Source organism: Cyprinodon tularosa, unplaced genomic scaffold, assembly GCF_016077235.1.
Source record: "Cyprinodon tularosa strain WSP-4 unplaced genomic scaffold, ASM1607723v1 ctg10, whole genome shotgun sequence".
Lineage (NCBI taxonomy): Eukaryota > Metazoa > Chordata > Actinopteri > Cyprinodontiformes > Cyprinodontidae > Cyprinodon > Cyprinodon tularosa.
Window position 1 is genome coordinate 3,894,187 of NW_024037782.1, and position 21,627 is coordinate 3,915,813.

At 42.9% G+C, this 21,627-nt stretch overlaps 1 protein-coding gene across 1 annotated transcript; it reads right to left on the minus strand.

Annotated features, from left to right (window-relative positions):
* Positions 1-7,245: 7,245 nt before the first annotated feature.
* LOC119796935 lies at positions 7,246-20,318 on the minus strand. Its single transcript, XM_038305754.1, has 2 exons — positions 19,708-20,318; positions 7,246-10,326 (listed from the first exon to the last, which is right to left on the minus strand). Exon 2 carries the CDS (start codon positions 10,324-10,326, stop codon positions 8,632-8,634), a length of 1,695 nt encoding a protein of 564 aa, XP_038161682.1. The 5' UTR covers positions 19,708-20,318; the 3' UTR covers positions 7,246-8,631.
* Between the last annotated feature and the right edge of the window lie 1,309 nt (positions 20,319-21,627).

Genomic DNA, 21,627 nt, shown 5'->3' on the forward strand with positions numbered 1-21,627 from the left:
CTTACAGTGACACCCCCCCCTCCAAAAATAAATAAATAAATAAATTATATATATATATATATATATATATATATATATATATATATATATATATATATATATAAACTTTGGCAACCTTTATTCCCTAAGGTGGTATGTGGCTGAATTTCTACTTCACTGCAGTAAAAAAAAAACAACAAAACAACAGCACTTCTGAAAAACGAGATTGGGAGATCCCAGCTCTCGCTGCAACCGTACGCTGGAAAGATGCAAAAACGTGCAATGTTGCAAGGATTTTTGTGATATCTGGTATTGCGTGGGTCCTCCTTGTGGCTGGCTCCAAATCCATTCGGAGTTCCCCCAACAGCTCCAAAATGGCAATGCTGGATAATGATGATCGTTTCCTCGTTCATTCCAAAAATATTCACACGGAGTGAAAAAATGCATTCTCTGCGTCTCCTTGCTTCATTTCGATGTCTCCTTCTTGCGACAATAACCGCTGCCATGTGTGCGCAATTACGCATACAGACCATTTGCACCTTCTTTTGAAATTTTTTTTAAATATAGAGTCAGATACCGTTAGCAAAATTGCTTTCAGGTTTGATAAATCACTTTGCGAGCGCTAAATTAATATATTTACATGTTCTCCTCCCACAAGACGCACTTTTGCGTGTAAACGCCCCATATTGCATATTCATTGCAGAAAAAGTACTAAATGGATAAGAGGCGCTATTTAGCACGTTTTAAAGACCAAATCCTTTTAGCACGCTGTTGATAGATCAGTTTGTACATTTTTTAGCGTGCGCAGTGAAATAGCTCACGTTTTTATACACGCAAACCTTTGATAGATCCGGCCCAGAGTGTATACAAAATTAAGTTTCAATTTGTTCAGCTCTTAGACGGTAAATGAGCAGCAGTTTAGCAGTGAAATGAACTTTTCCATTCCGTAAAGTGCAGCAGTGATCGAATGTACAGTAAACAGTGTGGGAGAAAAAACATGATGCAAAACACATTGATATGGAAGTTGAAAGCATTTCAAGAAAAAAAAAAATACATGGTGTAAATATAAAGCAGAAAAAAATTTTTTTTTTTAATTTTGGTTTGATGTTATCAGTGTGATACTGAGTCTGTGAATTGATTTAGAGTTTTTTCAACAGTTTAGCTGATGACAGTGTGGAAAAAGCTGTTGCAGAATCTGCTGGACCTGCAGCAGATGCTACGAAGCTTCTTCCCAATGGGCAGCAGGGAGAACAGTCCATGGTGGGAGTATGAAGGGTCACTGATGATGTTACGGGCTCGGAAATGCAGCGCTGTGATGTCTTAAATGTAGGGAAGAGGAGCCCCGACGATCCTCTCTGTTGTTCTCACCCCTTTTCTTACTTTCTTCCAGTCTGAGGTGCTGCAGCTTCCACACCACACAGTAAGACAGCTGGTCAGAAGGCTCTCTATGTTACTTCTGTAAAAGGTCATGAGGATGGGTGGGGGCAGGTGGGCTGTAGTCCAAGTCTAACAAGCATAATCTATATGTTTCATGATCTTGGTGCTGATGTCTGGTCTGAATACTCATTTCACTCACCTGCTTATTTCCACCCAGCTCTCATCACTGCTCATCTGATCAACCTACTTCAGCCTCAATTTAACCAGCCTACAGACCAGTCATCAGTGCCAGATCATTTTGAGCCTTTGGGGAAAGTTCTTTAGCGTACCTATGTTCAATCTAGTTTCTTGTTAATCTGATATTATATGGTAAGTAAATAACTAAGTAAGTAACATCCAATTAACAAAGTAAAACAACTTTAAGGCCCTTAAGATATGTAGAATATAACGGGGATGTTGTCTGATGCATATCTGTGCTGGTTGTTAAACCTTAGATATTAAATCAATCTAAATACCAATAATTTATGCAGATGAAATCTGAAATACTACTGTTATTATTTTGTGTTTTGAATTTGTTGTGATTTTATTGCTTTTGATATGATGTTTTTTACTTCAGCAGCCCATTTACACATATTAGGAAATTAGAATCTTGAAAAGCAGAAAAATCTTGCTTATAGTAGATTTAATAGTAGCAGTTAAAACATCTCAGTTAAAATATACACTATTAAAGACACTAACAACGGATGTCAATGTCTATTTCCTTTTATTTCTCTGCTTAAAAGAACCATGTCTTTCAGATTTCCAGGCTTCCCACTAACAATATAAACTATAAAAACTCACTGCTGTAATTAGCTTCTATTTCCTGTCAAATTAATATGCTTTCTTAGTAAAATATTGTAATTAATCACCATGTTGAAAAGTTAATTGTACTGTTCAGTGCATGCCCTAGTTGGAGGCAATAAAGACTTTTGTTGGTTGAATATATTTTCCAGCCAAGAATATAATATTTGTAAAAATATTATGTTACCACTGTAATCATCATTAACTAGGTATGTATTTTCTTCTTCACCCACTGTATGCTTTGCACAGACTAAAGCTGCAATGAAGGCCTTGACAATGAGGGGAAAGTGTCAGGATACAGACATTGTCTTGAACACCTTTCCTCTCACCCTTGGAACACATCTTCTTAGGTTTCTGTTTGATAAGCAGAGAGAACATCCTCCTGTTAGTCTGACTCTCCTGTGCCCAGCCGGTTTCCTGTTCTCTGGATAATGTTCGCAAATTCTCAAACACAATGTGTTGCTCCAGCTTCCAACATGTGGGACATGGGACTTTATTATCTCAAAGACAGTTGAATATAACATTGTGATTAAACTATATGTAAATGGATGCAATAATTTATCGTTAATATGAGCCATTTTTATTTTGATTGATATCCTGTAAAATATATATTTTTGAAAGGATATTCAGTCAAACAGATCAGTTTCATGGTCTAAATACAGTAATACTGCCATAATTTCACTTTTACCTGAAAAAATTGTATTATAGGATTTAAAAGAAATCAAATATATTCAAAATATTTAAATCCTTGGTAATGATACTATGATAATACACCTAAAGACAGAAAAAATAAATAATTTGAGTATCAGTAATGGCAAAGAGAGTGTTTTTTGTGTGTGTATTTTTGTACCTTCATCCATATGCATTTCATATTCTAATAACCAAACCGCACACATTTATTGGTGGAGGGTAAGCAAATATAAATACAATTCATCAAGCCTCAAAATGATTAAAGGCTTAAGTTTTTGCTTCTATATTTAGTAAATTTAAAAGTAAGGTGAAAAGTCACATGCAAAAAGCTCTGCGGTCATTGTGGCCATCATTGGTAGAATTATAGAGGATAAGGAGTTTTTCAGCATGTGGACATGTTTGCATTGTTGGAAATAACAAGAAAGTAATATTAGAGGGGGGAAAGATGTTTGTATGGGTTGCAGAAATTAATGCAGTGGCAATAAATTCTATATGCTATAAAAGGAAACAGAAAAACGATAACAGAACATAAATATTTTAGCGTGTTTATAAAAAAAAAAGTAAATTAAGAGCTACCCGGGAAAAGCTACCCTTTTACAGGTTCTGTTTACCATAACCTTTAGTTTATTTTTAATAATGATTTGTAGTTGAGGATTGAAGAGCTGATGAAGATGTGTTCCAAATAGAAGGTCATCTATATTTAAGTGGACTTTGCTCAACTGATGTTCTGCATAATGGTAAATATAAGACATTGGACTGTCTTGTTAAATAAGTGGGTAAATCAGAAGAATATGTGGAAATCAGTAGATAAATATACATGTTCATACATAATAATAAAATATGTGCAATGTATGTTCACAGTAAATATTGTGAAAATACTTTCTTTTGTAAAAAGAGAAGCAGATGAAGCTCTATCTGAAAAATTCTAGGTAAAAATATTGTTCAGCATGTATTTTCAGTATGTTGGTTCTATTTTGAATTTTCATCAACAATAACTCCTAAGAACTTGGTTTGAGACACCTGATTGATCCCTACATTATCAATAAAGAATTTTTTGCATTCTTATTTTTTGTTCTTTTGTGTTTTTTTGTGATGAAAACATTAATCTGCTTTTTAATTTGACAGGCGATGAGTAATGTCTACTTTGCCAGGTTTTAGAGTTGAAGTTTAATCTTTTAAATTTAATATTGGCATATTGGTATATAACATCCCACTCGACAGTCTAGAACTTTACGCCCACAGTTAAACTGTGAGTAGAAACGTCATCTATTCATTTTAGAGAAACCTGTTTGCACGTCTATTTTTTTTTAAAGGCAGTGTTTTTTAAATTACCTGCAACATTCTTGTTTATTGTACCTTTGTTTTTTGTAATGAAAATTATAATCTCCTTTTTGATTTGACAGCGGATGAGTAAAGTCAACTTTACCAGGTTTTAGAGGTGAAGTTTAATGTTTCAAATTTAACATTGGTTACTTTCATAATTGCTCTTATCTTTTTTTATTGTTTAAAATAAATTAAGATATTCAAATTGTACTATAGATAGCATTCATTACTACTAGTGTTGTTCGTTTTTTTTAAAAACTGTTATTACTATGAACTCTGTCTCAACGGCTTAGAACTTTACCCCCACAGTTGAACTGCGAGTAGACCGCCTCATTATTTAATTTTTGTGGGGGCAGAACAAACCTGTTTGCACGACTGTTGTTTAAAAAAGGCAGTGTTTTTAGATCACCCACAACATTCTTGTTCATCACATTTCTGCTTTTTTTTTTTTTTTGCCAATCCACTTTAGTGTTCCTTATTTGAATCCTTTAAAGATCAGTCTATCTGTCCCTCTCCTACTTTGGAGTTTAGAATACTAAAACCAAAGTCTGCTGCTATTTCTACTTCTGTCATAAAAGCAGAAGCAGATATCACTGCTAAATACCATTACAACCACAAAGTCTTGTAGAAAACTAGCAGCCCTCTCCTATTCTGCGTTTTCTCCCTATACTATCCTCCCAATCCTTATTGTACATTTTTATTCTCACAAAGCATCTTCCACTTTATGAATGCATGTAACTCTAGCAGCTAAAAGTACTTGTAAGAAGCATCATTGCATAATGTTTATTTAAGCTATTAACTTTGGTTGACTGACAATTTACTCCAGCGAATAACATTTCTCGAGATGGATTCTGGCTGTGTTGAGAATAATGCTTCAGAGGCTCCCATGTTGTTCTGCTACGATTCTGAGGACCGAGTTTAGTTTGGCCTGAATTTCTGCACTTGATGGTTTATACATATTCAGCAGTGCGAGACACTGTGCCACGAGGTTCCCCTCACACTTAATATGTCAGAAAGGATGTAGAGGATAAGAATGTATGAATTTCAGTTTCTCATCATTTGTATGGTCAGGAAGTTGATCAGTTCCTCGATGAACCATTTAGATATTCAACAATTATTTAGAAAAAAAAAACATGTTTAAGAACTTTATTTCAGGAGGATACCAAAGCTATTTAATGCCAGCAGTGTAACTTCATTGATCAGTTGTTGTTTCCCTGGGTCATAGTCATCAGTTAACAAGCCACTTGTAATTCAAAAACAAACAACATCAACTTCCCCTGAAAAGCCCAGTCAAAACAAGCAGCAAAGCCATGCTTGTCCATGCTGCCCCCTCCTAATCAAAGCCAGATGTCCCCTTTAAAAAAACTTTTTTCTCTCTTCTACTCCCTGCACCCCTCTCCAATATCTCATTCCCCTTCTTTTGCCCCCTCATTCTCTTTCCTGTTTGAGGTTGTGTAGACGGCTGGTCCTGAGCAGACATGATTTGGCTATCGTTGGCTTGGACTTTTTCTCTCAGTCTTTTTTTGTGTCTTTAGAATCAGCATCTTGTCAAACAGGCACGGACTCAAAGTGAACCTCTGCAGAACTCACAATCAGTCAAAGAGAAATACCAGACCCACATGGCACATAGCACTGAAGAGGAGTTTTTTGCCGGGAAACTCTTAGTTGCTAGCTCATTCGATGTCATTTCAGTTTCGAAATACATGTCGCAACCTGCCTGGCTAAGTTTGAAGTCTGGACTGCTTTGTGTTTATCTAGGCATAAACCTTGTCACTTTAGTCACAGCTCTTGAAAGAAATACATGCTGTGCTTTTCAGCTCAGCATTTTCAGTTTGACAGGGCCAGAGCAAGACACACAGTGATCGCTAATTTACTTTTCCACCTCAGTGAAGAGAGAAAATAACTTCATGCGGGTGATGCTAAACATTATGGGCAGTTTCGTTCTGTTAACGGCCCTTTTGGGGGAGACCTTTGGAGCTTATTCTACTACCATTGCTCTCAGGTGGCTATCTCAGTGTGCCTCTTTAATCTGAGAAGCAAATAGCTCCCAGTGTTGTCTTTGGAGCCCAAGTACAGCTCTGGTCAGCTCAAATGGGTCCTTGGAGAGAAACAACGAAAGCACAAACTGGTGTGTTTGAAGTCTGTTTCATGATTGGCACTAATATACCGGCTCTCTATCCCTTTATTATGACGGTGAACTGTAAGATATCATAGCAAGAGCCAAGATTTTATACACTTTTGTTGCGCACAAATAATGTCCTGCAGATAATGAATAGATGGTTAACTAGAACTGGAGTTATAGTTAATTATTATCCTATTCAACATCGAAGGCCAAATCAATTTAGTGTTCTTAGGTGGATAATTATAGCCCTGAGTTATCTACTTACCGGTTGTTGATCCAAAACTGGAGGGTTCCGGGACTGGCTGTTAAAATCCAGGTATCCACCAGTCTAGTGGCCCCGGTTAAGTTATCAGCAAAGCTATTAAATTATCAATAAAGAACCTTCTATCTCTGTTTATTCGCACTATTACCAAAGGAATCGAGTTACTCTGAGTGATTAACCCTCCGTTATATGAACGACCAAAACCACTACAGATTGACCAATGATGTCTTTATTCTAATAATTCAGGATTACAGAAATCTAACATCTATGCAAACACTACACACTACTAGAAAAATAAACACGAGGTAGATTAAATGACTAGTTCAAAAGAGAAATAAAAGACAAATCGAAAATAAAGAATTAAACGAGATAGAAACAACGAAATAACTATTACTGGCGTCTGAAATTGTCCAAAATACGCCAGATATTAATACATTCATTAATGTCCGCTAGCAGCAGGTATAGTGCAATTGATCAGTGTAAACTAATACATCCAACTTAAAATCAGCAAATGATTAAATGCATTAACAAGCAGCAGGTGTAATGATAACAGTGCAATCGATCATGAACATTAATACATCCAGCTTAGTATTGGTAAATTATTGAACATGTATTAACAATAGCAGCGTTCAGCAAAAACCCTTTTTTGCCTGGCAATGTAATGATGTGTGTGAATGGTTGTGGCTAAATGGGGACCACCCCCCTTTGTTCTCCACGCGGTGAGGGGAACAAAGAGAAATGGGGGGGGCGACCTGTGATCAAGATGGCGGCGACCACGGGACCCCACGTGGCTGAACGTGATAACTTTATCTCTATCTCAAAGCAGAAACAACGGAGACGACAGGAAAGCCAAGAAAGAAAGAAAAAGCACACACTTATTTTAACCAAATAAACAAACCCTTAATCAGCACAGATAAAAAAAAGAACATCAGCATTAATTAAAAACCCTAAACTGCCTTTCTCTCGCCTGAGCACAGCAATTCTGATGCATCAAAAGAAGGTAAATTGATTTTACTGTGAGATGCGTCGTCCGAGGGAGGTTGGCGTTTCCACGGCAACCGCAGCTTGGTTTCTGTCGGGCAGCGCTTCTCTGCCACCGGTCCGCCCCTCGGGAAAGTTCAGTCAGCTCGGGCCGCAGCAGAGGGGTTGATCTGCTCACGAGTTGGAAGGGAGGGATTTCAGGAGGTGATCTTAGGAGGTGATCGGCAAGAGCGTCCTCTTAACCGATTGGTCCAAGAAAGGGGAGAACGAAACTCCGCGGTCAGCTTCAAAGGCTTTCTATCTCCCAGTCAGCGCTGTTGCTATGCACGATGGAACACTGCGATCCGTGACTTTCGATGCAGGAAAACGAAAGCTACTTCCAGTCAGCTTTCTTCTGATATTTCACGTGAAATGGGCCTCTCCTGACGGGCTGCAAACCCATGGAAAAAGAGGGAGAGTCTTTTCGCGCTGCGCTTTTTAACCCATGGATGACGTGCGGGCACTTCCTGTCTGCGCATCGGCTGATTGGTCCGTGCTGTGAGTAACGTGGGGGTAGTTCCATTGTGGACAAGAACAAAGGGGTAGTTCAGGTGGCAACGGAGATGGTTTAGCCCACTGATTTAGTTCCATGTTGGTAATATACCTCAACATATTCCCCCCTTTTAGCTTTGAAGAGTGGATATCCGTTTCAGTCTTTAAAGCTAACCCAGTTTATTAATCCATATTGCCAACAGGGTTGCGTGTAGGTGTCCACTGTGCAGTTGGCCGTTCGTTAGAGGTGGGTGCTGGCTCAGGGAGAGGAGGCAGGTGCTCGGCGAGTGTATTGCTAGCTAGCTAACTAACCTCATTGTAATGTCACCAAACATTGAAACACAGACATTTGTTGTACATTAGCAACCATGTGGCATTTTGGTTCAGCATATTTGCTTTAAGCAAGAGAAGGGAGGAAAGAAACATGCAAAGGGGACAGAGATAAAAAAAAAAAAAAACTCACTAAACTACTTGTGATTCATAGCCCGTCATTTTCCGTTTTTTTTTTTTCTTCTATGTTTTGACGTTATGGCGCTATGAATCTGGGGGCCACATAGGTGAGGTGCTCGACTTTATGCTGTAACACCTTTACCTTTTGGTATGCCTTATACGTCATTATCGTAGTGATGACCCAACCGAAGATGAAAACAATGATCGGAATAGACATGGTGTGGGTATTCGGCCAAGCATTGTCTTGACGATAATGGAAAAGTGGGGTGGAGAGTAGTTCAGATGGTGTGAGACTAAATTTAACTAGCTGAGTGCCTGCTGCCAGGAGTTGTTTTTCAATTTCGACATCAATACTGAAGTTATATCCTTTGAAGACATCTAGAATTTCAATTTCTGAGTCGTATCGCTCGACATTGAGATGGTGTAAGACTATGTCACCAATTTGGATCACGGCGCCTTGAGGAACTGAAATCAACATTGTTTGATTGGGAAGGTGAATTCTAGTGACTGTGTCGTGTAGTTCGTAGGACAGCAGTGCTTCGGTAGCTGGTGTACTCACTAGCCATTTATTACCTGCGCGCTCTATCATTGTTTCTACTCCTGCATCCTTTAGAGTCATCTTAGCTTGGCAGTTTTGTTCTGGGGATTCGTTTCTAAGTCCGCAGAGGCGGTCTGTTACATCTCTAAGGAATGGGTTGCTGGGGCAGACCCAGTGGATTTCTTTAGTTTTGGTGCATAAGTCTAGGTTAGGGACCAAATAAAGCTGTGGGTTGGCGTCGTTGAAAGCCAACATGGACGGAGTTTTTAGGTGGACGTGGGTTTTATCTCTCCAAAATCCAACGTTTAGTACTGATTTTAGTCTATACACATTAGCCCTTTCAATGATTGGGAGATTTAACATGAATCCGATTTCTAAGTTATCGGGATCTACAAAGAGTGGTATTGCACTACCTAAGCTATAAGCCAGGTGAGTTTGCGGTGATTGCAGAGCACCAGTGACAGCGGATTTCAGCACATTCTCTACTAGTTCCACAGGGACTAAGTAAGGAGGGATTCTTCCTTCAGCTAGGCTGTTTACCGATTCACCAACCTCTTGGATGAGATCCTGCATTAAATCTCTCACAACTTGCGTGTACATTAGATCATTCTTTACCACTTCTGTCAGTGTTTCCAGTGCATGCATGGTGTTGTTTATAAGGGCAGAGTGTAGGTTAACCGTGACTACTGTGCCTTGAAGTGTTTTTGTCTGGATGTTCAGTAGTTTCTGTTGTATGAGGAGCCTTTGCTGGATTTCTGGCATCTCAGAGTCCAGTTCTTGTACATGCTTTTGAATTGTTTTCAGACTAACAGCATTTGCCGCTGAGAGACCTATGGAAAACAGTGATCCGACCGCGGCCACGGAGGCTATGAGTCCGCCTAAAAATCTTTTCGGGCGTTTACTTCCGACGAGATCCTGTTCAGTCACCATAAACTTTTCGAGTTGTTTAAGAATGTGGGTTGTGGTATGTTTGGCATGGTTCACTGTGTCATGGATCTGACTGCCTTGTTGTCGTCCTTCTCCTATCTGAGGCGGTAGTTTAATGTGTTTCCGGTACACGTCCCATGGATCGAGTCGGACGAACACCCGTTGTGTATGGAGTTTACAGTGTGTGATGAGTAGTCCAGGTGTGTCTTGGAGAGCGGTGCCGGTTGGAGGTCCTGTCTCTATTACACTGGATGGTTGGCCCATGGTTGATCCCAGGAGGAAGCCGATTACCCAGAAGATCTCCATCTGTAATAGAGAGACCCGAATTATGACGGAGTGTGTACAGGTTATGTGTCTTTTGGCCCTACTTATTATGCACAACTTCAGTTCTATGCATCTTTTCTTTCCTCCGTGGCGGTGTCGCGTTTGGTTGGTTGGGAGGAGGATTTGATGTAAGGTTTTATTTGATTCGCATGGACCCACCTGTATTCAGGTGCTGGCCTGGGTTTGGAGGTCCTTATTCTATAGGCCACTGGTGAGAGTTTTCCCACGATCTCGAATGGTCCAGCCCATCGTGGAAGGAACTTTTTGGCTCGGCCGGGTGGTTGAGCAAATTTGAAGTAGAAAATCTTATCTCCCACTTCATATTCTGTGTGTGTGGCCTTGCGGTCATAGTAGGCCTTGGCTCCTTCCACGCTGGCCTCTAATTTCTTTTGGGCCCATGCGAATGTTGCTCTGAGATGATCTTTCAGATCGGAGACGTATTGATGTGCTGTATAGGCAGTCGTGACGCTAACATCTTCTGGCTGATAGATAAGGTGTAGCGGAAGAGTCATTTGCCTGCCTGTCATCATCTCGAAGGGCGTAACGCCAGTGGATGTCTGCGGTGTGGACCGGATAGCCATCAGGACCAGGGGCAGTTTGACGTCCCAGTCCTTAGCATGGCTGTCAACATATTTTTTTAGCATACTAACCACCGTGCGGTTCATCCTCTCCACCTGTCCTGATGACTGGGGATGATATGAGATGTGAAACCTGACCTCAACCCCTAGCATCTCGAAGAGTGCCGTCATAACGTTCGAAGTGAAGTGGGTCCCTCTGTCTGAGTCAACTGACAGTGGGAGGCCCCAACGGCTGAACACATGGTTCAGCAGGAGAACCGCAGTGGTGGTAGCTGTGTCCGTTGGGGTGCGGGTAGGCACTCAACCCACTTTGTGAAGCTGCAGGTTACGGTGAGGAAGTATTTGTTGCCTCTTGCTGATTTCGGAACCGGTCCAACCCAGTCTATCTGTATGTGTGACCACGGGAATGTAACCCCCCTTCGTTGAAGAGGAGCCCGGTCAAGGGGCTGGACCGGTTGGAACTGGCAGCAGGTCAGACAACTCTTCACATACACCCGTGTGTCATTTGCCATTAAAGGCCAGTATGCCACCTGCTGAAGCGTGTGTAGGGTTGCTTTGTAGCCTCTGTGTCCTCCCACAGGCGAATCATGTGCGTGAGCGAGCATGATTCCTCTGTGATCCGTTGGAACGACCCATCGGAGTGGGCCGTGTCCATCTTTGGAGTAGACTAGCAACCCTTTTTCTATCTTTAAGTGGGGTAAGCTATGACGAAACGCCTTTAGCTCCTTTGATTCTCCAGTTGGTGATGGTTGATTTCCAGGTGACTTACCATTGCTTACCAACTCCTTGATGGCATGCAGGGTCGGATCTTGGTCCTGCATGGTACACAAGTCCTGGTCACTTGGTTTGCGTCCGAGGCAGAGCATCTCGTTAGCGTTTCCGGGCTTGTTTTGATTGGCTCTTACCTGTTGTCGTGTTACGGCGCAAACTGTGTGGTTTTCAACAGGCTTAGCCCAGTCCTCACGAAACTCCCAGGGAGTTCCACTTTCTGCTCCTAGCCTGGCAAGGCGGTCTGCTTCGTCGTTTCCATCCTTGTCTTGGGCCCGGGGTGCGAGAATGTCCTTTAAAAATTTTTTTCCCAAAAGGGGTCATGTCGTTCTCTGTGGTGAGTCTTTCACATGCTAGGAATATATTTGAGTGTTTGTTTCTTTATTCCTAATTCTTCTTTCCCGGGTTATTTTTCCAAAGGGGTAGGGGGGAGAGAAACTAACCCTGCGATTGGGAGTGGGAAAAGGATCACCAGCTGCTTCGGTTTCAAGGCGGCTGTTGTTGGATCGTGATGAGGATGCTGGACTTCCATATTGGCTCGTTTTTCGCTCCCAATTGGGTAGGGGTTTTTGGTTTCGGGGAGTCGATTCCTGCCAAACTATCCCCCCCGGCCGGTTGGTGTTATGCATGAACCCGCCATCGATCCCTTTTGGGGACCCCTTGCATTTTTTCCGATAATAGCGGGGGGGTGAGAGGTTGTTCCCACAGCTTGGGTGTGTCGGGTTTGGGGTTTGGGGTTATCGCACTCCCCAGGGTTACACCGGCTAACCCCCCCCAAACGCCATCCGTTTTTTTGACCGTATTTTCCCTCAATGCGTAGCCTTGTAACCCCATCACCCATGTCGCGATGGGGCTTCGCACTCCCCCTTCCCCAAAAACCGCGATGTTAAAAGGAAAAGTTCTGGGTAATGTTTCGAAAATCACCTTTTGTCCTCCTATGTAACGCGGAAGTGTTCTACCGCCGGACTGGGGAGAGGGGGCCTTTCACGTCTGAGAATTTTTTTTTCAACCTCGTTAGTGGTCTGCTGCGTATGTACGATCGCTGCCGGGTCGTATTTTGTTCACGCTGCACTCAGGGTGGGATGAGAAGCGGTTCCAGATAAAACTCAGGGTCCTTGCCTGGGTATGCTAAGCAGGGCTGACACCAGTTTGCTTCACCCTTTGGAAAGCCTTTCCTGGGGTTTTCCCCCCAATAACGGAGTGTCTTTGGTAACAATCGGTGAGTGGCCCCCCATGTCTGCTAGTCTTCGATAAACTGGGGGAGTAGTTGCAGCCCCCGAGGAAGCTCCGGAGTTCGGAGAGGTTGGTCGGGGTGCTATTTTGGGAGGCCCTGATCGTCGGCTTGAGGTTCAATGCCGTTTGGTCCGACCGTGAGCCCTACGAGCCCACCTTTTCCTGCCCCACGGACCTCGCTTAAGCTAACTTGGTCCTGCAGGCTACTGGCCCTAAACGTGTCGGATTTCCCGATTTCTTTGAAGGTTTGCTCCCATTGGATGTCATCGACAAAAATGGGTTTCCTCGTTCTGTAGCTGGGCATCCCCTTATGAAGGAAGATTTGAACTCGCGGTGATTTGGGAGTACCCGAAAGGCCCCCTGCCCAAGTATATTGGCGGGTTCCCCAAAGGGAAAACGCCAATTTTTTGGGCAGGGCCGGGTCCCCCCTTCATGTCCAAAAACATTTCCCCGTTAAAGGTTGAGAAGAAGGGTCTTAACTTTTGCCGTTTTGGTCTAAGTGGTCATGGGCCACGCGAAAGCGGTACCCGTTTTTAAAAACGGGAAAAGATGGTGAGAGCCATTTTCCCTTTGGGTTTTAAACACGGCCCAAAAGGGGGATTGTAGGGGGGTTGCATTCCCCAAAAGAAGTTTTTCTCTAGCAGTTATAGGATTTTTGGATCGAATCATAACGGGCCCGGGAAACTTTTATTCGCACGAAGTTGGGGGCGCGTTTGGGGTTTTTTGGGAATACAACCGTGTGCAAATCGTAACCCCGCATGTTTGAGTCTCTAGATAAGATGGTCGGAACCCTAGAAAAGATCCCCGAGTCCCCTTTTTCAGTTCAGTGGATAAAAGGGCGGCCTTCCTTTAAATGCTGGTTTACTTGTCTTCGAACCCTGGGGGGACCCCGGGTTTTGGTTTGCCCTTTCAGGTTCGGTTTGGCTGTCTTTTTTTAAAAAAGGGTTCTAGCGAGTACCTATCAAGTTCCCCTTCGCTTCAAGGGTGGCGCCAAACAGGGATTGACAGGCAGCGCCTCATCCCTTCTGGGCAGTTATCATTTTCGAGGGGAAGGTGGGGGCACTGTCTGCGAAAACCCGTGTGGGGATAGGGATGAGGCAGTTCCCAATGCGGGGTTTCTCAACTCGAAGTCGTGGAACAACTACTTTTGCCCCCCAGGGGTTTAGCGGTTTTTAGTGGGTTGGGGGCCCCGGTTTGGGGTTTTTAAACCAAAAGGGTAGGTTGAAGATTTTTTCAACTCAAGCAAGGGATTTCCCCGACAAACCCGATTAGTTTGTGGAAGTGAGGCAGAAAAGGGTTTGGGAAAAGGACCAAGGGGTTTTCATTTCTTGACCTTTAGGATGACTAGCCCGGGCTGGACACCCGTGATAGTGTATCAGCATATCTGTTTCGATGGCACCTGACAGGCTTTTTGGAATGGTCTCCCCGACCTCATGCCTCGGGTTTTCCAAAAAAAAGAAATGGTGGTGTTCGGCCCGGGGCCCACAAAACTTGGTTGCAGTGTCCCCGTTGTACCCCTAGTCGGGCCAAGAGGTCGGGCCCATCAGAATCGGAGTGAGTGGATGCCCAGCTAAAAGGGTGCAAAATTTTTTGGGGGTCCGATGTTTTTCCCTAAGCATACATACCCCGTGCTTCATGATCGGCGAGGCCCCATCGCTGAAAATAGGGGGTGGCAACGTTTAAATTTAACCCGGTCGGGTTCCCTGGCATAAAGAAAGGTACAGTTTTTTTTTCTTATGGTGACTTTTCCAACCCAAGGGTAGGGGCCGATTCGGTTGGAAGACGCCTTCCCAATGAATGCCCCAGTATTGGGGGGTTTAAACCTTTATTATCGGGAAAGGGGTGAGAAGGCAAGGAAGGATTCATGGTGCGAAAGATGCCTTTTTGGGTTTTGCTTTGACCTTTAGGTGGAGCCCCCAAAAAGTGGGTTTTGGGGAGGGGTGGTTGTGTTTTTGGGGTTTCGCAACTCGTTAGCAGGTTACCAGATGGGGAGGGAAAAAGCTTTTTCTTGAGGGGAAAAGGTTTGGGTTTTCCACCTAGCCCATAAAGGTCCCCTGGTTTCATCAAAAAGTGGGGCCAACCTTTTCCCGAGGTCTTGGCCACAAAAAGGGGTTTTTACCAATTTTCAAAAATAGATGGATGGGTTTGAGTCATGTCTCGGAAGTGCATCTAACCACCCCCTTGTGATGCTGACTCTCGGGGGGTAGCTGGGGACCCTACGTTTGGGGGCTCCCCCTGGGAAGGCTTTCCAAAGGGGGTTTTATGCTCTCTACCTTTTTTAAAAGTGGGCAAAATTTGACTAATTTCTGAAAATGTTAGAAGAGCATCAGCAGTGAGCATCCCCCCTTTTTGGAGAACAATATGGCGCGTGCGTTTTTGTGAGATGGACTCACCCCAAAAACTTCAAGAACGGGGTTTTGTGTGTGGGGTTTGGAGGGTTTACCTTTGTTTTAGGGGGGGTTTTCCCCCCTCATCGGGAGACCCTTTTTTTGGGTGGGTCCCGAAACCCCGCCTATCATGGGACGGAGGGTTTTTTTGGGTTTTGGTTTTTTTTCGGTATCGGGGGGATTTTTTGGGGGCTGGATGTGTTTGGGATCTGTTCACCGTTTCTGTAAGTAGTTGCCCTAAGGCGGCTTTTTATTTTCCCCCACATTGTTGTTGTCCTTTGGTCGCATTTTTAGGCCTTACCCTTTTTTTCAGGGTGGCTGTAGACTTCGCTCTGTGGTTTAACCTCACATTTGGATCCTTACCTTTTTTCCCTCTGCTATCTTTTTCATCCCCCCTTTTTTTTCCTGTGGGGTTTAAATTTGACGTCCCCCTTTGGATTGTTTCCTGACTTTGTCAGAGGAGGGAATCTCTCTTCCCCCGTTTTTAGGTTTACCTGCTTGGTTGACTGAAAAACCTATTGCTCCGTCAGTTTCCTTGTTGACCCGAGAGTGTTTCCAAAGCCATTGAGCAATTTTTTATTTTCCGCATGGGAAAGGTTTCTGGTTTGGGGTACAAGTAACATCGTATTTTATGCTTCATGGAGATTGTGAAGGGAAAAGGTATTAAGGTGGTTTCCTCCCGCCAGGGGCGCTGCCCCTAAAATATGAGTCGTAAAGACGTAAAAAATCTCTCGGGATAAATTTTTTTTCTGTTTTATGCCAAAGCACTGAACACCAGACCTGGATCAGGGTACAGGTATTCCTTCTCAGTGCTTTTAAAAGAGAGGAATAAGGTCTCGGATCGCGGGGCCCAAGGTTTTCTATGAACCATGCATCCTTGAGGGGTCTTCATATTAGCTTTAAATTTTCCGGGGGGAGGAGAGGAAATCTAAAAGACAGGTTCTACCCTCTAAGGTATCCCAATGGGGGAAAAAACCCCGTTTGCTGGGGTCAAAAAAACCCTTCTATGTCGTGGGGCAGGGATTCGAGTTGTGCATCCGTAATCCCCGTTTTGGGGGTGGGGGGTGGACCCTCTAATCCTCATCTGAAGCTCTAGCCCCTACGTCGCGGGGAGGGGGGGAAAGCTTGCTCGCCTCCTTGGAGGCGGTGGACCCCTCTGGACACTGGTGGGCCCGTTGCTCCCTAGCCCCTAGGCCATGGGCCCCGGTCAGTGGGGGGTCGTCACAGTTCCCATGGTTGTCTACAGCTGCCTTTGTGGAAGGTGTGTAAAAACAGATCTGCTTTGCGTTTGGTCTGACCCGCTTGTCGTCAAAAAATGGACCTGGCGCCGCCAGTCCGGCAAAACCCCGGGTCTAAAACTGTTTGCTCGTGGAACTAGCACACCCCAAACCAAACCTTTCCCTTCTCCCCTATCTAGCTCTCTGCTCTGTGGAACTACGCACTACACTACCGAACCTTCCCTGCTCCCTCATGCTAGCTCTCTGCTCTGTGGCTGCCAGAGGAGGATCTCCCCTGGTACCCCATTTATCCAACGTATCTAAAGCAGGGATGGGTTTACTTTCTTCTCTCTTAAGAGAACCTTCTGTTCTGATCTTCTCTTCTTCTGATCTTTCGTCTGACTCTTCGTCTGACCCCTCGTCTGACCCTTCATCCTGTGGGCAGGGAGCAACCCCCCTTTGCCGTTCTTCCAGGAAGTTAGAGGTCACCATCCTATCCTCTTCTGCTCTTCTTGCCCTTCCTTCAGCTTCCGCACGCATTTCTTCAGCTTCTGCACGCATTTCTTCAGCTTCTGCACGCAGTTTTTCGGCTTCTGCACGCAGTTTTTCGGCCTTCACGCGCTGTTCTGTTTCTAACTGGGACTTCCTCTGATACAGCAACGCAAGTTGACCAAGCACGTTTGCAATAAGCATCTCTTTCCCTGGCTTCTTAGTTGACTCCATTAGCTTCTCAATCTCGCTTTCACAAGCCTCTAGATCCAAACTACCAAGGGCTCTGTGTTCGTCTTCTGACAACGAAATCAATGAGCTTATTAAGTTCTGGGCGTCCATTTCGATGGAGGCCGCAGAAGCTCCCACTGCTTGCTGATCCTGATCCCTATCCATTTGATTCGCTAGGGGGGGAAACACAAAGCAGGAAACGCAGCGCACTGGCTACAAATCGCTAACCGTGTTAGCACTACACGCACTAAACAAACACGCTCCGTTTACTATAGGTTCGTTTCCTATACGGCAGGTGTAGAACGTGCGGATAAAACAAATACGCAGGTTGCTTTCAACGTGCGACCTCCTCTTTAATTCGACAGGTTGCCGATTTGCTTTTAAATCTGTGGGTTTCTAATGGTTTGATTCACTCACCTTTCAGTAAGTAAGATTGGCTGGTTCAAAAGTGTGTATATGTGTATAGATGTGTGCGTGTGTATGTATATATGTGTAAAACACTGTTAACAAACAACTCTTGCACACAAAATGGATAACGCAGTGTTAGAAAACCTGGCAGAAGTGGTAAAAGGTGGCAGCAGCTGCACAATTAAACCTGAGGTTTTGTTTCTTTATACCTGCAGTTTAAGTTTAACCACTCTCCAATTGTTAAAACACTGTTTGTCCACAGCACAGAAAGCAATAGTGAAACAGCATGAAAGAAAGAAGAATAAAATTTAAGAAGAGAAAAAAAAAACAAGTCACTCCTTCTCTACACCATTCAGCTGCAATTTCAGAAGCCACCACCAGGGGGAGACAAGGTGCCTTCGCCTGGGAATTTTCAAACTGTTGTTGCAATAACACGCTTACGCCACCAGATGGCGCCAAAGAGAGCACTACACAATTTGGGTCTCAAACACTGGAACCAGCTGAGTAATTGTAATTACATAAGCTACCACTAGGGGGAGATGACAATCTCTGCCAACGTGGCCTACACTGACCCAGTCGCTGTGACTTTAAAAACCCTTTTGTGCTGCACCAATCCACAATTTGATCTCACGGCTTCAGAATAGCAGCAACCAACAAACAACGCAGCTGAAGTCCCAAATCACCAATTCTCTATTGGATTATGAGTCTGAGATTCAATTAACTGGCCGTTAAATCTACTCAAACCCGCTGGACTCCGTCACTGCAACACCACAAATACACCCGGTCTATTTTAGCAGTAGTAGCGCTTTTAGCTGTTTTTAATTTCTGGGTGATTTATCTGTTATTCATATAGCGGAAGTTTCAATCTCAGGCCCACCCAGGGACGCCAATATGTTGCGCAAAAATAATGTCCTGCAGATAATGAATAGATGGTTAACTAGAACTGGAGTTATAGTTAATTATTATCCTATTCAACATCGAAGGCCAAATCAATTTAGTGTTCTTAGGTGGATAATTATAGCCCTGAGTTATCTACTTACCGGTTGTTGATCCAAAACTGGAGGGTTCCGAGACCGGCTGTTAAAATCCAGGTATCCACCAGTCTAGTGGCCCCGGTTAAGTTATCAGCAAAGCTATTAAATTATCAATAAAGAACCTTCTATCTCTGTTTATTCGCACTATTACCAAAGGAATCGAGTTACTCTGAGTGATTAACCCTCCGTTATATGAACGACCAAAACCACTACAGATTGACCAATGATGTCTTTATTCTAATAATTCAGGATTACAGAAATCTAACATCTATGCAAACACTACACACTACTAGAAAAATAAACACGAGGTAGATTAAATGACTAGTTCAAAAGAGAAATAAAAGACAAATCGAAAATAAAGAATTAAACGAGATAGAAACAACGAAATAACTATTACTGGCGTCTGAAATTGTCCAAAATACGCCAGATATTAATACATTCATTAATGTCCGCTAGCAGCAGGTATAGTGCAATTGATCAGTGTAAACTAATACATCCAACTTAAAATCAGCAAATGATTAAATGCATTAACAAGCAGCAGGTGTAATGATAACAGTGCAATCGATCATGAACATTAATACATCCAGCTTAGTATTGGTAAATTATTGAACATGTATTAACAATAGCAGCGTTCAGCAAAAACCCTTTTTTGCCTGGCAATGTAATGATGTGTGTGAATGGTTGTGGCTAAATGGGGACCACCCCCCTTTGTTCTCCACGCGGTGAGGGGAACAAAGAGAAATGGGGGGGGCGACCTGTGATCAAGATGGCGGCGACCACGGGACCCCACGTGGCTGAACGTGATAACTTTATCTCTATCTCAAAGCAGAAACAACGGAGACGACAGGAAAGCCAAGAAAGAAAGAAAAAGCACACACTTATTTTAACCAAATAAACAAACCCTTAATCAGCACAGATAAAAAAAAGAACATCAGCATTAATTAAAAACCCTAAACTGCCTTTCTCTCGCCTGAGCACAGCAATTCTGATGCATCAAAAGAAGGTAAATTGATTTTACTGTGAGATGCGTCGTCCGAGGGAGGTTGGCGTTTCCACGGCAACCGCAGCTTGGTTTCTGTCGGGCAGCGCTTCTCTGCCACCGGTCCGCCCCTCGGGAAAGTTCAGTCAGCTCGGGCCGCAGCAGAGGGGTTGATCTGCTCACGAGTTGGAAGGGAGGGATTTCAGGAGGTGATCTTAGGAGGTGATCGGCAAGAGCGTCCTCTTAACCGATTGGTCCAAGAAAGGGGAGAACGAAACTCCGCGGTCAGCTTCAAAGGCTTTCTATCTCCCAGTCAGCGCTGTTGCTATGCACGATGGAACACTGCGATCCGTGACTTTCGATGCAGGAAAACGAAAGCTACTTCCAGTCAGCTTTCTTCTGATATTTCACGTGAAATGGGCCTCTCCTGACGGGCTGCAAACCCATGGAAAAAGAGGGAGAGTCTTTTCGCGCTGCGCTTTTTAACCCATGGATGACGTGCGGGCACTTCCTGTCTGCGCATCGGCTGATTGGTCCGTGCTGTGAGTAACGTGGGGGTAGTTCCATTGTGGACAAGAACAAAGGGGTAGTTCAGGTGGCAACGGAGATGGTTTAGCCCACTGATTTAGTTCCATGTTGGTAATATACCTCAACACTTTATTACAGCATCTTTTTTTAAATGGAGAAATATGTTAATGTTTTGGTTGATGCAATAATTTAGCTATTCATTTTAATGGCCAACAAAATGTGTAACATCCCAATTCGTCTCTTAAGGTCCTTCCTGTTAACGACCCTTTTTCCTAATAACTTCATTAGATCACTTAATTAAAAACTCTGGTAAAACAAATCTTTAATACTCCTTTGGGAAACAGCTGCAAAATATTACATTGTACCAGGAACCGCAATTTGAAACCCAAAGGTTCTCTTTTTGGGGTGGGGGTTTGTTTAGGACTAAGATGTAAATTGAGTTTAGGTTATGTTTAGGGTTAGGTATGTGTTGGTAATGGTTAGGCTTAGGGTAAGGGTCTGGGTTAGTGTTATCTTCTTGTCCTTTTTCATTTCCAGGAAAAGGGACCTGAAGATGACCGGCTTTTTAGCTAAAAAGGTAAAATGCTCCTTTCAGAGTAACTTCAAGTAATCATAACATTCTTACTTCAGACAGCATCGTGCAAGTTGTCACAAATGATTTAGGAGAAAATGCCGCATTTATCATTTTTCTATTTCTAATTCCTTCAGGCACAAACTAGAACCTAGCTTTTCACCAAATTACTACATTTGTTATTACTAAGAAGTTGTTGTCCATTTTGTTAGGCTATATCATGATATATTATATAACTCTACAATTATGAATTACATTTTTATTTTCTGATCACAGCTACACACACCTACAGCTGGCATGTCGGTATCCAGTGTACAGTGATTTAATTTTAAGTGCAGTCAGTGGCCTCTATAGGGGATCAAGATACTATTGAAAAAAGAGATCTAAAACAGAAAATAGATAGAAATTTCACAATGAATGTTCAGTAATGTGTTGTTGCTTAAAACTCTTTAAGAGTGAGACATTAATTCAGTTTTTTTCATAACTTGGCACCTTGGCTTTGATAATACACAAAATGTAGAGATTTAGAGTTTGGTGAAGGAATGACAGATGTGGTCCTGAGATGTGCAGACATTTTTTTTATACCATTTTTGGATCAAATCATTTTCTTTATTATTCTTTTTTTTATTATTTCAACACATGTATTGTTATTTGTATTTACTGTTATAGGTTTTTATTCTATTTTTACTTCTGTAACAGTTCAACGTGATTTACAGTTCTTGTGATTTATTAACCTCTGGTTTGCTTTTACTCGTCCTTTAATTGTGCTACTCAGCTCTCAGTCAGCAGAACCTCAATCTCCAAACTGTTTAAGTCTCTCTTCTTCATCAATGCTATTTTTGTTAATGAACACCATCTGA